This window comes from Eschrichtius robustus, chromosome 17 (assembly GCF_028021215.1).
Source record: "Eschrichtius robustus isolate mEscRob2 chromosome 17, mEscRob2.pri, whole genome shotgun sequence".
Classification (NCBI taxonomy): Eukaryota; Metazoa; Chordata; class Mammalia; order Artiodactyla; family Eschrichtiidae; genus Eschrichtius; species Eschrichtius robustus.
The window spans coordinates 84,443,771-84,458,998 of NC_090840.1; the positions used below are offsets into that span (position 1 = coordinate 84,443,771).

The window sequence follows — 15,228 nt, forward strand, 5'->3', positions numbered from 1 at the left end:
CTATCCATCCCTGTGCACCCCGGGCGGCCTGCCACTTCCCCTGTCCAGGCTCCCTGGGCCTCCCTGGGCTCCTGTAGCTGCCCTACCGCCCTGCTCTGGGACTAGCAATCCTCCACCTGGTGGTGAAGCTTCAAGGGTTTGGCTTCAAGTCCTGCTGCCTCGCCCCCGCCCCTCTGTTTCTTTCTGGGGCCCAGGCTTTGTTCTAGGTGTGTGTCCCACGGACAGAGCCCCTGGGCCTGTGCGGCGGGCAGCAGGGGTGCTTGTGGCCCACCTTCTCCAGGGGTTGCTCCTGATGTGTCCGGCCGGGCTTGCTGAGTACCCCTAGCAGCTCCTAGGACCACACTTCTGTGTTCAGAAGCTGGACTGACTTGACGGCCATCTGTGAGCAGATGGGGGCGGGCAGGGCTGGAGAGGTCTCTCCCTCCACCCTGTGAGCCTCTACCAGCCCGGCCTACCCCCACCCACTCCCCACTGGAGCCTGACCATGTCCCCAGCCCTGGGCAGGGGCTCGGCCGGCATAGATGCCCAGTGAGTGTCCCCTGAAGGTGGCCCCACCAGCGTGTGTGTGCCTAGAGGGCAGAGTTTGTCTCGTTTTCCCACGGCTGTCTCCCTAGCACCTAGACCAGTGCCCGGCAAGTAGTTGACACTCTGTGAATATTTTTTTGAATGAAAAAAATATTAATAAAAAATTTTTTTTTGAATGAATGAAGGAACGAATGAACCGATGATCAAATAAATGAATGAAATGTTTCTTCGAAATATAAAGTCCTAAGATTTCTGCTGTAACATCGCATGATTTTATCATGATGTACTTCATGGTTTCTCTATTTCCAATGTTTCCACAATTCAACAAGTCTGAGATTTTTGATCCTAAGATTCTTTGAGGTAGAGATACTCCTGATTACGCTCCCAACCCAAAAATCTTAAAAGAAGAAAAGATTGGTAAATGTGAATATACACATTTCAAGAACTTTGTTCAGCCAACCCACCATAAATTAAGTTGAAAGACACAGTAGGTTTTTTTTTTGTGACCTACTGCCCAGAGTTAACATCATTGATACAGAGTACTTTATAAACCTGTAAGAAAAAGATGACAATCCACTAAAAAATGGAGATATATAAACTCAACCTTGCTAATATTTAAGGAATGGAAATTAAGATTATGTATCATTTTGGCCAAGACTGGCAAATAGCAAAACCACCAAATTTTGGCAAGTAAGTGTCCTTTGGTGGGGAGGTGATTGGATTGCACTGAAGTGCAGGTTTGGGCAGTGTTCATTAAAATTTATAACATGCATCCATTTCCCCAAGCGATTCTGTTTCTGGGAATCTACCCTAAAGGCGCACTAGCAATGCCATACTTGGAGCACAAGGGCATCCCGCGGCCTTGTGGGACCGAACACCTGCCCAGAGCGCCCCCTGCAGGCAGGACCGTTTGCACCCCCTCTGGGGTTACTCCCTCGGACCCTGAAATAGAAATTGCTCCGGCCTACATCAGAATTGAGAGGAGCTTGTCTGCCCTGGTTATGTCCCCCACCTAGTCCATTTGCAGAATGCTGGGGTGCAGCAGGACCCAGGTGGCTCTCTCACCCACCCACAGAACAGGTGTCTGCTTAATGCCCAGGGGACCCTGGCTTCCTGGAAGCTCCTAATTTCTCCAGAAGCACCAGGGGCCCCCGTCCCCTCCCCCAAACCTTTGTTGTCTTTTGTTCGCTGCTGCATGTACCAGCGTTTGGCGGCCAAAGCGGACCCAAACTGATGTGGCACCATTTGTGGGAATTAGTGTGAATTTTGCATGTTTCTGTAGCAGATATATTCATATATTTAATTCTGCATCTTCCCCAGACCCTGCTAAGGGTCTAAGGGTGTTTATATAATATACAGGGTGGGCACCATATTCCTTTAAAAAAACCTGAAGTTTTTTGAAATTTGAAGCACGTCTGTTTCCAAAGTTAAATTTTTTTGAAGTTTTAAATATTTTTAAAATCGAGGTACATTTAACTTACAGTGAAACACACATATCTTTAGTGTGTAGTGCAATGAATTTTGACAAATGTACAGACCCGTATGTCTCATCCTATCAAGAGCTAGACCATTTCCCACCACCCCGGAAAGCTCTCTCACGCTCCTTCCTAGTTAATCCCCATCCCTACAAAACTGATTGAATTTAGTTCACCATAGGTTACTTTTGCTTCTTCTAGAATTTCATAACAATTGGAATCATGCTGTGTGTACTTTTCTGTGTCTGGTATTTTTTTCACTTAGTATTTTTTTTTTTTTAATCAGTCATCGATTTTATACACATCACCGTATACATGTCAATGCCAATCGCCCAATTACTCAGTATGTTTTTGAAATTTGTCCGCATTTTTTTTAAAGGATTCATTTCTTTTTATTCTTAAATTAATTAATTAATCAATTTTTTTTTTGGCTGCATTGGGCCTTCGTTGCTGAGTGCGGGCTTTCTCTAGTTACAGCGAGCGGGGGCTACTCTTCGTTGCGGTGTGTGGGCTTCTCATTGCGGTGGCTTCTCTTGTTGCGGAGCACGGGCTCTAGGTGCACAGGCTTCAGTAGTTGTGGCACATGGGCTCAGTAGTTGTGGCTCGTGGGCTCTAGAGCGCAGGCTCAGTAGTTGTGGCGCACGGGCTTAGTTGCTCTGCGGCACGTGGGATCTTCCTGGACCAGGGCTCGAACCCCTGTGCCCTGCATTGGCAGGCGGATTCTAAACCACTGTGCCACCAGGGAAGTCCTTGTCCGCATTTTTGCATGCATTCTCAAGTTCACTTCTCTATTTCTGCTGTGAATTTTATTATTTCATTTCTGCTGCTTGGTTTCAGTTTTTTTAAAAAAATTTAATTTAATTAATTTATTTTTATACAGCAGGTTCTTATTAGTTAGCTATTTTATACATATGTGTATATATGTCAATCCCAATCTCCCAATTCAGTTTAACTCGCTCTTGGTTTCAGTTTAACTCGCTCTAGGTTTCAGTTTAACTCGTTCTTCTTTCTCTAGTTTCCTCAGGTGGATCTTTGGGAGGGAATGAGTGTGCCTAGTACAGATTGTTTCCAGTTTGAGGCTCTTATGAATAAGGCTGCCGGGAACATGCTTGTATGTGTAATTTTGTGTACGAATGTTTCATGCCTCTGGGGTTAATACCTAAAAGTGGAACTGGTGAGTCATAACTAAGACAATGTCGGTTTTCCAAGGAGGTGTCACCATCCCACCAGCAGTGTGAGTTTCCCCGCCAGCATTTGGTGGAGTCTTTCTCTTTCCTTTGAGCTCTGTCCTGGGTGGGTAGTGGCAGCTCCCGGATTTTAACTGACATTTCCCTGAGGATTCAAGATGTTGACTGTTGTTTCTTTGGCTTTTGGTCATTCATATGCCTTCCTTTGTGACATACCTATTTAAATCTTTTGTTCACTTTTGCAATTGGTCTGTTTGTCTTTTTCTCCCTGATTTTGTAAGAGTTCTTCATTTATTCTGGATACAGTCCCTTGTCAGATATATGTCTTGTGAATATTTTCTCCATGTCTGTGGTTTCCCTTTTTTCACTTTCCTCATAGTATTGTTTGATGAGCAGAAGCTTTAATTTAGATGAAATCCAATTAATCTATTTTTTTTTTCTTTTTATGATAAGTGCTTTCTGGGTCCTAAGAAATATTTACCTACCCCAAGGTTGGCAAGATTGTCTCCTGTGTTTTCTTCTAGAAGCTTCTAGTTAATCCCCTAGGTATGTTTTCGTTTTTTTATATTTAGGCCTTGGGTCCATCTCAAATTAGTACTCGTGAATGGTTAGAGACAGGCATTAAAGTTCTTTTTTTCCCCCTAGATACGCAATTGTTGTAGAACCATTTGTTCAAAAGACTCCTCATTGAATTACTCTGGCACCTTTGTAAAAAAAAATTAATTGACCATATAAGTGTGGTTTTATATTGGAGTTTCTATTCTGTTCCATCGATTTATTTGTTTAATCTCTGTCAATTCTCACTGTCTTGTGGACTATAGCTATTTAGGAAATCTTGAAATCAGGTAGTGTAATTCTTCTAACTTTGTTCTTTTTCAAGATTGTTTTGGCTATTCTAGGTCCTTTGAAATTTCCATATAAATTTTTAACTTATAGATTATGTTTAATTCTATAATAAAGTTAGTTGGATTTTGATTGACATTTCATTGAATCTATAAATCAATTTTGGGAGAATTGACATCTTAACATTATTGACTCCTGTTATCCATGATCATATATCTCCATTTATTTAGGTTTTGTTTAATTTCTTTTTGCAATGTTTGTAAAGATCTTGCACATATTTTGTTAACTTTATCTGAGTCTTTTATGTTTTTCATGTGGCTGTGTCATTGTGTTTTTAAACCTTACTTTCCAATTGTTTGTTGTTAGTATATAGAAATTCAATTGACATTTGCATATTGATTTTGTATCCTGAGATCTAGCTAAATTCAATTATTAGTAATTAATAGTTCTAGCATTTAAAAAAAAAACTTTTGTGAGATTTTCTGTGTATGCAATTATGTTGTCTGCAAAGAAAGATGGTTTTACATTTTCCATTGCAATCTGTGTCTGTGTGTTCCCCTTCCTCTTTTTTTTTTTTTTTTTTGAGCATTTTCTTTTTTCAAATTTTTATTTATTTATTTAACTTATGGCTGTGTTGGGTCTTCATTTCTGTGCGAGGGCTTTCTCTAGTTGTGGCTAAGCGGGGGCCACTCTTCATCGCGGTGCGCGGGCCTCTCACTACCGCGGCCTCTCTTGTTGCGGAGCACAGGCTCCAGACGCGCAGGCTCAGTAATTGTGGCTCACGGGCCCAGTTGCTCCGCGGCATGTGGGATCTTCCCAGACCAGGGCTCGAACCCGTGTCCCCTGCATTGGCAGGCAGATTCTCAACCACTGCGCCACCAGGGAAGCCCCCCCTTCCTCTTACCTTACTGCGCTGCTTAGGACTTCAGTGCAACGTTGACCAGAAGTGGAGAGAGTGGACATCTTTGCCTTATTCTGATCTTAGCGGGAAGGTGTTCATTTATTTGTCACTAGGTATGTTAGTTGTAGGGTTTTCATAGATGTCAGTTTCCTCCTATTCCTACTTTGTTGAGAGCCTTTCTCTTTGTGATATTGTGATTTATAATAAAAATATATATTTGGTCTTCATCTCTATTTTCATCTGGCACAGAACTTCTAAAACACTTTCCTAAGTGATTAGAGCAGTAAAGGTGTCTTTTGTTGTTCATAACAAGCCCGGTTCCACTTTTGGAAAGCCCTTAGGTAATCACAGACTGGGGGCAAGTTGCCAGGGGAACCAATCATGGTTAGAGGGTTGGAACTTTCATTCACTCCTCAACTTTCAGAGAGGGGAGAGGGGCTAGAGATTGACTTTAATCACCAGTGGCCAGTGATTTCATTAATCGTGCCTATTAACGAAGCCTCCGTTAAAAGCCCCAAAGGACTGGGATCCAAGAAATTCCAGGTTGCTGAACATGTGTGGACTTTTTGTATATTGCCGGATTTATTTTGCTAATATTTTGTTAAAGACTTTTGAGTTCATCTTCATGAAGGATTTTGGTCTGTAGTTTTGTTGTAATGTCTTTGTCTGGCTTTGGTGTCAGAGTTGTGCTGGCCTTATAAAAAGGTTTTGGAAGTGTTTCTTTTTCCTCTATTTTCTGAGAGAATTTGGATAGAATTGGTATTACTTCTGCCTTAACTTGTGATAGAAAATTAACCAGCAAAGTATCTGGGCCTGGAGTTTTCTTTGTGGGAAGGTTTATATAATATGATTCCAATTTCTTTGATACAGGACTTCTCAGATTTTCTGTGTCTTCTTGCGTCAGTTTGGTAGTTTGTGTTTTCTAGGGAACTAGTCTATTCAATCTAAATTGCCTAATTTATTGGAATCATATTTTATTACCATTCCATGTTTAAAGGATGTGTAGTGATATTCTTTCTTTTCTGATATTGAATATTTTTTATTTTCTTGATCAGCCTATCAAGGAGCTTATCATTTTATCAATCTTTTTGAATAACCTACTTTTGGTTTTATTCACTCTCTACTGCTTGTCTGTTTAAAAAATTTCTTTGATTTTTACTCTACTTTTTATTATTTTCTTCCCTCTACTTACTTTGGGCTTAATTTGCACTTTCGGGGATAGTTTCTTAAAATGGAGGTTTAGAAAATAGATTTTATACACTTTTTTATTTTCTAATATAGGCATTAAAAATATAAATTTCTTCTAAGCATTGTTTTTTGTTGAACCCCACAGATTTTCAAATTTTCATACTGTGTTTTACTTACCATTCAGTTCAAAGTATTTTCTAATTTCCTTTGTGATTTCTTCTTTGACCTATGGATTATTTAAAAGAGTGTTGTCTAACTTCCAAATATTTGGAATTTTTCCAGATGTATTTTTGCTATTGTTCTCTAATTGATGTTCTGGGCAGAGAATGTACTCTGTTTGATTTCAGTCCTTTCAAATTTATTGAAACTTGACATATGGCCCAGCAAATGATCTATCTTGGTGAATGTTCTATTTACATTTGAAAGGAACGTCAATTAGATCAATTTGGTTAATTACGTTGTTCAAGTCTTCTATGTCCTTGTGATTTTCTGTCTTATTTTTCTATTAATTACTTGTATTGCTGCTGCTGTTGGTGTAATTTCCACTAAGTGCCATTTAATGACTACTATTCTGCTGCTACTATATGATACTAATAACTAATGTAGGGAGTGAGGGCTTCCTGTCGGGCACAGTGCCAAACACTACATGGATTATTTCCTGTCATCTCACAACGAACATTTGAGGTTGGTACTTTTACCCCCATTTGACAGACGAGGAAACTAAGGTACGGAGGGACAAAGTAGGTCACCCAACACGCAGCTGTGATTGGTTGAATCTGGACTTAAACCCAGGTCTGCCAGGGCCCCATGTCCCTTTTCCCTGCCACACAAACCCTTCACGTGGTGTGTGGTCGGAGATGGACCAGCATGACACCCATCCTCGGCTGTGGCAACTTCAGTCCACGCCGACCTCTTCCTTCCTCCCTTGGTCTCAGATCTGGCCTCTGCATCGTCTCTGGGCCCCTCAGTCACAGATCCAGCCCCCAGGGTGGGTGGAAAGGACACTTACTTTGTGCCAGGTGCCTAGAGACCAAGGTTCAAATCCCAACTCCACAGGGACCAGTCCCATGACTGTGGTCAAGTCCCCTCCCCTCCAAGCCTGTTGCTCATCTGTAACAGCCTCGCCCTGCCTCCTCCTCTGTCCCCTCCCTCCCCCTCCCTCTGGGCATGGTTGCTTGGGATGTACTTGGGTCTCCTCAAGGGTGGGAAAACGAGGCTCAGAGAGGGGCACATTGGGAGGCTGGAAAGCTTTTACAGAACTTTGGAAACCCAACCTCAGAGGGAGCGGCTGCTTCAGGGATGGCCCTGGGGGTTTCAGAGGTCACCCAAGGCAAAGAGGGACCTCCACCCAGCCTGCCAGTCCCAGGCACGGGGTGCAAAGCTGAGCCAAGAGTTCACACTCCCAAGCACGGCCTCTGAGGCCTCCCCGCCAGGCTTCCTTGTAGAGAGCAGGGCCTGCCACCCCCCTTTCCTCCCCCTGACCTCAACCCCTCGCTGAGGCTGCTGACCAGCTCCTCCCTAAGGCCCTGAGGTGTACTCACACCATTCCCTCCTCAAACTCCTACTCATCCCTCAAGGCATGGCTCAGACTTGGCTGCCTGCTCCGGGAAGCCCTCCCTTGTGGCCACCAGGGCCGCCCGGTACCTCCCCCGCTGGGCAGAAGTGAGCTCAGCTCATGCTTGTGAATGGATGAATGAGTGAGGGCTGAGAGTTGGCGCGTGCCTGCCTGGCGAGGCTGCGAGCTCCGGAGGGCGGAGCCGGGCACATGACGGGCGCTCAGTGTTTGCTGTCTTGCATTAGCTGAGCCTCATCCTGGCAAGACCCTTCCCTGTAAGTCCTCCCTGGGGGTTCTCAGAGACCCCTGCTATCCAGGCGGTCCTTCCAGGGGCTCAGAGGCAGCGGCTGCGGCGGAGACACGGAGACCCGGACCCCGCAGGCCCAGGACGTGCGGCTGGGTGACCCAGGCCCGTCGCACAGCCTCTGTGAGCTTGGCCTCTGTCTGCCGGTGATCCGGGGAGAGGCCCACGTGGCAGGGCAGGCCTGCCTCCTGGGCCTCCTCGCTGCGTCCCGATTCTGTCCAGGCCTGTTGTCGAAGTGCTGACAGCAGGAGCGCGGGCTAGTGGGGATGGGCGGCACAGCTAGCCGCTGGCGCCCTATCCTGGGGGTCCCGAAGTGGCCCAGGCTGGCCGAGGGGAGGTGGGCCGTGGGAGTGCTCGGGCCAGAGCCCATGGCCCTCTGGCACGGGGGTGCTTCACTGTCGCACAGCCTGCGTGTGTCCCGCGGATCAGCAGCCCTGCACGCCCCCTCCTGCTCTCTCCTCATGACCTCCCCCTCCCCCTGCTGGCCTGGGGACAGAGGGTGGCCAAGCCCAGGCCCTGAGCACGGGACGTACCGTTAGAGGTCAGGATGCCCATCACGTAGAGGACGCTGCGGGGCGGGAAGACGCCCGACAGGACCTCGGTCTCCAGGTGCTGGGCCACCAGCCGCCACACGTGCCTGCAGATGGCCACCAGCACGTTGCTGGCCGCGTCCCGGTGGGCCTCCTCCAGCTCCTGGGTGCGGGCAGAAAGGAAGAGTGGTCTGGTTTGGTGGGCAGGACGGCTACCGTCAACCCAGTTTTTCAATAGAAAACTGAGACTGAGGAAGCCCGATATACACAGCTGGCAGGTGAAGATCAGGTCCAATCTCAGGGCTCAGAACTACATGTGACTGTCAACATCCCTGGTCCTCTTACTGGTCCAAGGACCCATCGTCATCCTTCCTGCTTCTGAGCCTTTGCTCGTGCTGTACCTGCTGCCTGGCGCACGGTTCCCACTTGCCCCGTCTATCCAAGCCCTAGCCCTGCGTTTGGCAGCGTCTGAAAGTGAGGGGTCTCTGGTCTCTCCCCACGTGCCGCTGGTCCCTGTGATGCTGTTTGATCGTCCTATGAAATTGTTATATCATTTATAAATTTTTAAAAATTTATTTACTTGTTTTATTTATTTATTTTTGACTGTGTTGGGTCTTCATTGCTGCACGTGCGCTTTCTCTAGTTGAGGTGAGCGGGGGCTACTCTTCGTTGCGGTGCGCAGGCTTTTCATTGCGGTGGCTTCTCTTGTTGTGGAGCGTGGGCTCTAGGGCACGCAGGCTTCAGTAGTTGTGGCACATGGGCTCAGTAGTTGTGGCTCGCGGGCTCTAGAGCGCAGGCTCAGTAGTTGTGGCACACAGGCTTAGTTGCTCCGCGGCATGTGGGGTCTTCCCGGACCAGGGCTCAAACCCATGTCCCCTGCATTGGCAGGCGGATTCTTAACCACTGCGCCACCAGGGAAGCCCTATAATTTGTTGAAAGGGTGGATATGTGGGCTTCTCGTTAAGATGGTGGATTGAATGTGATTTTGCTCTTTCAAAAAAAGCTCTCAACTACACTACATTTAGGAGATTTTTGGCAAGGGCAATAGCCACCACGCTCTGAAGCTGGAAAGGAGATGGGTGAGGCAACTGTGCTGAGTGCTAAGCTGCTGGGAGGGCAAGCTGAGAACCAGCCCCCCCAACACCACACATTGTTTGATAGAAATCCTGAGGGTTGTGTCTCCCAGATGTTTACAGCTAGGGAGGCCAGGGAGAGGGCAAAGAGGTTTAAGGAGTAGTCAGGTGCCCAGATGCCGTCCCCACTCCGCACACCTTGAGGGTCTCTGGAGAGGCCAGGCAGAGGGACTCTGGGCGGGGAGGCCAGGCCTGCAAGCTCAGGGGACAGACACTGCCTGGGCCAGGTCCTCCACAACGCTGCCCAGGGCTGGGCCCCGGATCAGGGTCTTCCCTGGGAGATCTGGACAGCCCGGGAGGAACGACACAGAGGTGCTGATACGGGGGCAGGGGACATGGGGAGGCCAGCAGAGGGCTCACCTCATAACTCTACGGTGGGCCTCCAATCCCATCTCCCACCTGTGTGCTCAGAGCGCCTTATCAACCCCTAAGCACAGGCAGACGGCCACTCAGAGAAGGCCATGCACGCGGGAGGCACTAAAACCACAGCCACAACTGCAAACCCGATGAAACCCAGAAAAAAGCCACTTGGAAGAAATAGAGGCCAGAGAGATGAAACTTCAAGCAAAACACTACCTTTAATATCCTGAGAGACGAGAGGAGATACTGTATCCGTGAAGGTATAAACAGGATGAAACGGGAACATCCTGAGAACAAAAATCGAGATCTCTTGAAAGTTAAAGCCTCATGGACATGAGTGGAAAACTCAGTAGAAGTTCTGGAAGATAACGGATCTTCAGAGAGCGGAACAAAGGACAGAAAGATGGAAAAGGAGAGGCAAGATGAGAATATTAGGAACCCTTGAAAGCTCTGCGTCTGAGTGTTAGACATTCCCCAACCCTAGAACAGAGAAGCACAGGAGACAATATCATCAGTGAATTAAGTAAGCATTTTCCAGAAGCAAAGGACTCAAGTAGCCAGACTGCCAGGATGCAGGACCGCCAAGCACGGAGGCTAAAACAAACCCAGAGCCGAGCACACGCTGGGCGTGGCAGAACGTGCAAGACAGAGATGCCACGAAGCAGGGAGGAAGGACCAGGGTTCAGAGTGGCTTGGGGTCTCTACAGCAGCACCCGGGGCCGGAGGACAACGCGACAAGGGTCGACAACGGTCAACAACGCAGAGTCCGGGGGAAACGGAGCAGAGCTATTTCCAGAAATTCATGGTCTCAAAACTGTACATCCCTAGGGGGATGTGAATCCAGCACAAGAGTAAATCAGGGTGGAGGAAGGCTTGGGTGTAGGAGAGGGGGGTCCTGGTGGCACTGGGTAACCGGAGTCCCAGACTCCGAGACGCCGGAAGACGAGTTCCGCCGGCCTTGACGTGCCCGCTCTCCCCTGTGAGTCCTGGACCAGCTCGTGGCACCCGCAGAAGCACCTGCCCCCACCTGCTGGAGAGCCGGAGGTGGGCTGAGCTGTATTTAGAAGCAGAGAGTGAAGAGCAGTCTGGCCTCGGAGCCCTGCTGGCCCTGGCCCTGCCTCAGGCTGCTCCAGAGAGGCTCTTGTCACCCGGACACCTGCGGGCTTTGCTTGTCCTGCAGCCCTGGTCAGCCTGGGTCCCTGCCGACCGCCTCCCCCCCCAGCTCTGTATGACTACTGTGCTGTGAACGCTACATAGATGCTTTGCACTTTTAAATTATCCCTGACATGTGTCACAGTCATGAGTGAAAAGGTTTTTTTAATTAAAAAAAAAAAGAATTTTAGAAAGAAAATAGTTATAGTGGATATGGACTTTGTTTCCTGCTTTTCTCCGATATTCACAGTAAGATGGACGCACGACGTGTTTGTGGGGCGTGTGGGAGCTTGCCACCCCTGCTCTTTACCAGCTGCGTAATTCCTCCAGGCAAGTATCTTAAACTCTCTGAGCCTCGGCCCCCCCACCTGTAAATAGGTGTCATAAACCCGTGGTGGGAAGATTAAATTACGCCTGTTCTCACTTTGTGGGGTGCCAGGGCTTGGCCAGTGGTGATGGGTCTTGGTGGCTGGTCACAGCTCTCCGACCACGATCACCACATGTTTATTGCCTAGTCTACCACGGGGCAACCCTGGGCTGGTCTGTCTAAATAAGAGCCGCTGGCCCCCAAGCCCCTGGAGCAGAAATCAGCCGAGACCTTTGCTGGGCCTGGGGCAGCCCTGACTGAGTGGGGGGTGGGAGTGGGCGGGGAGGGTGGCAAGGGATGTGCGGTTCAAGTCCAAACCCGTGGTCACCATCAGGTAGACACCCTGAGGCAGGCAGCCGAGGGCTGAGTTACAGCCTGGGGAGTGGGTGGGATGCACAGACCAGCAAAGAGCCTCGCCTTTCTCATCTGTAAAGTGGGTGCGTGACGTTGTCCCTCTGAGGGGGCTGGTGGTAAGAAAATAAGAAAATGGGCAGAATGGCCTGGTCAAGCACAAGGCTGGGTACTCCTGGCATTCTTTGGGTCCCTAAGGCAGCTGCCTGCATCCCAGAAGCCCTTGTGGAACGGCCTGTTTGCTGGTGGGGGCGGCAGTGGGAGGCCCACCGTGGTCTTGGTCATGTTCTCCAGGGCCAGCTGCATGAAGGTCTTCTCCCAGGTCTCCTCCAGGGACTCACTGGCTCCAATGACAGCCTCCAGGACGTGGAAGAGCCGGAACTTGTGCCAGGCGGAGATCTGTGGGCAGCAGAGAGGATAGAGGCTCAGGACGAGTTGGGTCTGATCATGCGGGGAGTTGCCAATGGGAGCATTGGTGGGGAGAGGGGGAGGAGGCCAGAGGGGAGAGAGCACAAGTGGACGCTTTTGGCCATCTGTCCAACAACCCCTTCATGAACAGGCCCTGGGCTAGGTTCTGCAGAGACAGATGAATAAAAATTTGTCCCCACCCTCAGGGAACTGCTAGGGGGTTTTAAAAGCATTCCATCAGTTCCTCCAGTCATTCTTTTTTTTTTTTTAATAAATAAATTTACTTATTTATTTATTTATTTTATTTTTGGCTGTGTTGGGTCCTCATTGCTGTGCGCAGGCTTTCTCTTAGTTGCGGCGAGCGGGGCTACTCTTCATTGCGGAGCACGGGCTCTAGAGTGCAGGCTTCAGTAGTTGTGGCGCACTGGCTTAGTCGCTCCGCGGCGTGTGGGATCTTCCTGGACCAGGGCTCGAACCCGTGTCTCCTGCACTGGCAGGCAGATTCTTAACCACTGCGCCACCAGGGAAGCCCCTCCATTCATTCTTTTATTCACTCATTCATTAAAAAGCCAGACAGAGCTTTCCCCCAATCATCTACCCAACCATCCATCCCCTGTGACTTTAGGCAAATCATTTCCCTTCCCTAAGCCTCAGTTTCCTCATCTCTGGGGATCATAATAATCTTATCGAGAGATTGTTCAGAGGATGGTGCACACGTCTTCGTCCACTGTCCTCCCTTCCCCCTTGGTTCATTGGACACATGAGATTGACTTGCCCCAAATCATGGCGCTGCTGTCTGGAGGAACCAAGGTTTGATTCCCCTTTGGGATCCAGCCCTCCCCTCTGCTCCCCACGCCTGCCCTGAATGGCCCGAGCAGCTCCCACCTCCAGGTTGTCTACAAAGTAGTCATGGATGGTGTCCGGCACCAGGTTGGGGTCCCCGTGAGCCACGTTCTTGATTTTCTTGATGATGTACTTCAGGTGGAGGGGGTCTGAACTATTCAGGTCCCGGAGCATCTTGAAGCAGATGGCTAAAGCAGATGGCAAGAAAGTGTGTGGATTGGTGTGCTGTGGCAATGTCACATTGTGCTAACAGGGCTGAGTGGGCAGGGAAGGGGTAGGGCTGCGAATGGGAAACAGTGATCTGAAAGGGAGGACTGGGAACTGAACACATTGGGAAATCCTGGGCCTCCTGACTCTTCTGTCAGTCCTTCCGGGGTTCAAGGTAGGATGAGAAGCAAGAAAGCAAGCAGGGAATGCATCCTTGTTCACCCATGCATATTTCCATCCATGCATTGATTCATCCTCCTTTTCATGCATCCGTTTCCCCGTTCATCTCTCACCCACCTCTCCTTCCCCCTGCTTGCACACCCTTATGCTCGTCCATCAATCCAACCATTAATAAATGTATCCATCTATCGACCCATCCATCTACCCATCCACTCATAAATTCATCTATTCATCCATCTACCCACTCTTCATCCATTTAAAAATCCATCTACCCATCCACCCATTTATCCCTCCATCCACCCAGCTATTCATAAATTAATCATCCATCTCTCTGTCCCTCCAGCTATTCATTCCTTCATCCTTTCATCCTCCATCCAGTCACCCAACATTCAATGATGTTCATTCACTGTGTGGTCATAGGGCTGTGTGTGCGGCTTAAAGGGGAGTCAAGGCCCAGCTCTGTTCTGAAGGAGCCTCCAGCCCAAGGGAGCCCCTACCCAGTATTGGTGGACTTTAGTTCTGTGGGGGAGTTGTATAAAAGGCCCTGGGCACACAGAGAGGGGAGGGGTGATAAATCCTGACTCAGGTGGAGAGTCGGGACTGTCTCCTCAGAGGAGGTGGCACTTTAACTTGGCCTAGAAGGATGAGGGCAAGTCATCCTTTGAATGAGGGGAAAAGCATTCCAGTGAGCGGACCAGGGGTAAGCTGAGGTTCTAGGGTGTGAAAGGTGCTGGAGGAGAATGGAGGGTGACGGGTGAGAGAAGGCATTTTGGATGGTGCCTCAGGAGACATGAAGAGGCCAAGGAGGATGGGCAGGAGTCTCTGCTGAAAGCTGCACTATGTCCGCACCTCTTGACACTCCAAGGTCCCAGAGAGTGGACTTCCTCTGGCCCTCGTCCCCAGGACTTCTTCGGGTGGAGGGACTGAGGGGCTCTGCTGGAACCTGACTGCCCTGCCTGAGTCCCGGGGCCAGTGGTCACCTGCGCTGTAGGCTTCCTCCATGAATGTCTTGTGCTCCTTGGGCACCAGGGTGGCCTGGCTGCTCCGTGACTTGCAGAGCAGGAATGGTGGTGTGGTGCATCCATCTGTCCCTGCGGGCAGAATCCTGAGGCACGTTTATGTAAGACTGGTTCTTCGTGGATTCAGAGATGTGGGAGGAGATTCTGAAATGGAAAAGGGGTTCCTGGGTGTATGCATCTGGGTGCCCTCGTGTGCGTTCATGGATGCAGGTGCAGTAGACGCCAGGAGCCACCTTGGTCTGGTTCAGGCTTGGCAACATTCTTCCATGCACCCACCCTTCTGTTTAATAGACTGACTGAACCCTGGGAGGAGGGCAGGGGTCTGGAGGCCCCAGGGACACGGTTGAGAGGGCAGCATCACCTGTGGGCCTGGTGGGGCCTTGTTTCCCAGCAAGTGTTGGTGGCACAGACACGGCTGGCAGGAATTAGAGGGCTCAGGGTATGGCAACCCCTCTTAATACTAATATTAAGAGGGCCAAGCCCTCTTAATATTGAACTATGAAATGTGTGTCAGATAAAGTCACTCACAATCCTCCCATGGTTTCCCACTGCGCTCAGAGAAAAACCCAAAGTCCTAAAAATGATGAAGGTGACACTTCCATTCAAATGGAGTCCCAAGGACAAGATTCACCCTCCTGCCTTACACAACTGGAAAACTGGAAAAAATATACAAAACCATGAATAACAGATATTAGGCAGA

At 48.9% G+C, this 15,228-nt stretch overlaps 1 protein-coding gene across 1 annotated transcript in view; it reads right to left on the reverse strand.

Moving 5' to 3' along the window:
* Positions 1 to 14,788, reverse strand: part of LOC137751068 (maestro heat-like repeat family member 5) — a 56,335-nt gene extending 41,547 nt beyond the window's left edge. The window contains 8 exon segments of the mRNA XM_068525492.1: positions 272 to 379; positions 484 to 569; positions 7,979 to 8,464; positions 8,512 to 8,671; positions 12,142 to 12,270; positions 13,165 to 13,310; positions 14,490 to 14,571; positions 14,573 to 14,788. Of these exon segments, the coding sequence (XP_068381593.1) occupies positions 272 to 379; positions 484 to 569; positions 7,979 to 8,464; positions 8,512 to 8,671; positions 12,142 to 12,270; positions 13,165 to 13,310; positions 14,490 to 14,571; positions 14,573 to 14,788 (1,413 nt within the window).
* Positions 14,789 to 15,228: the final 440 nt, after the last annotated feature.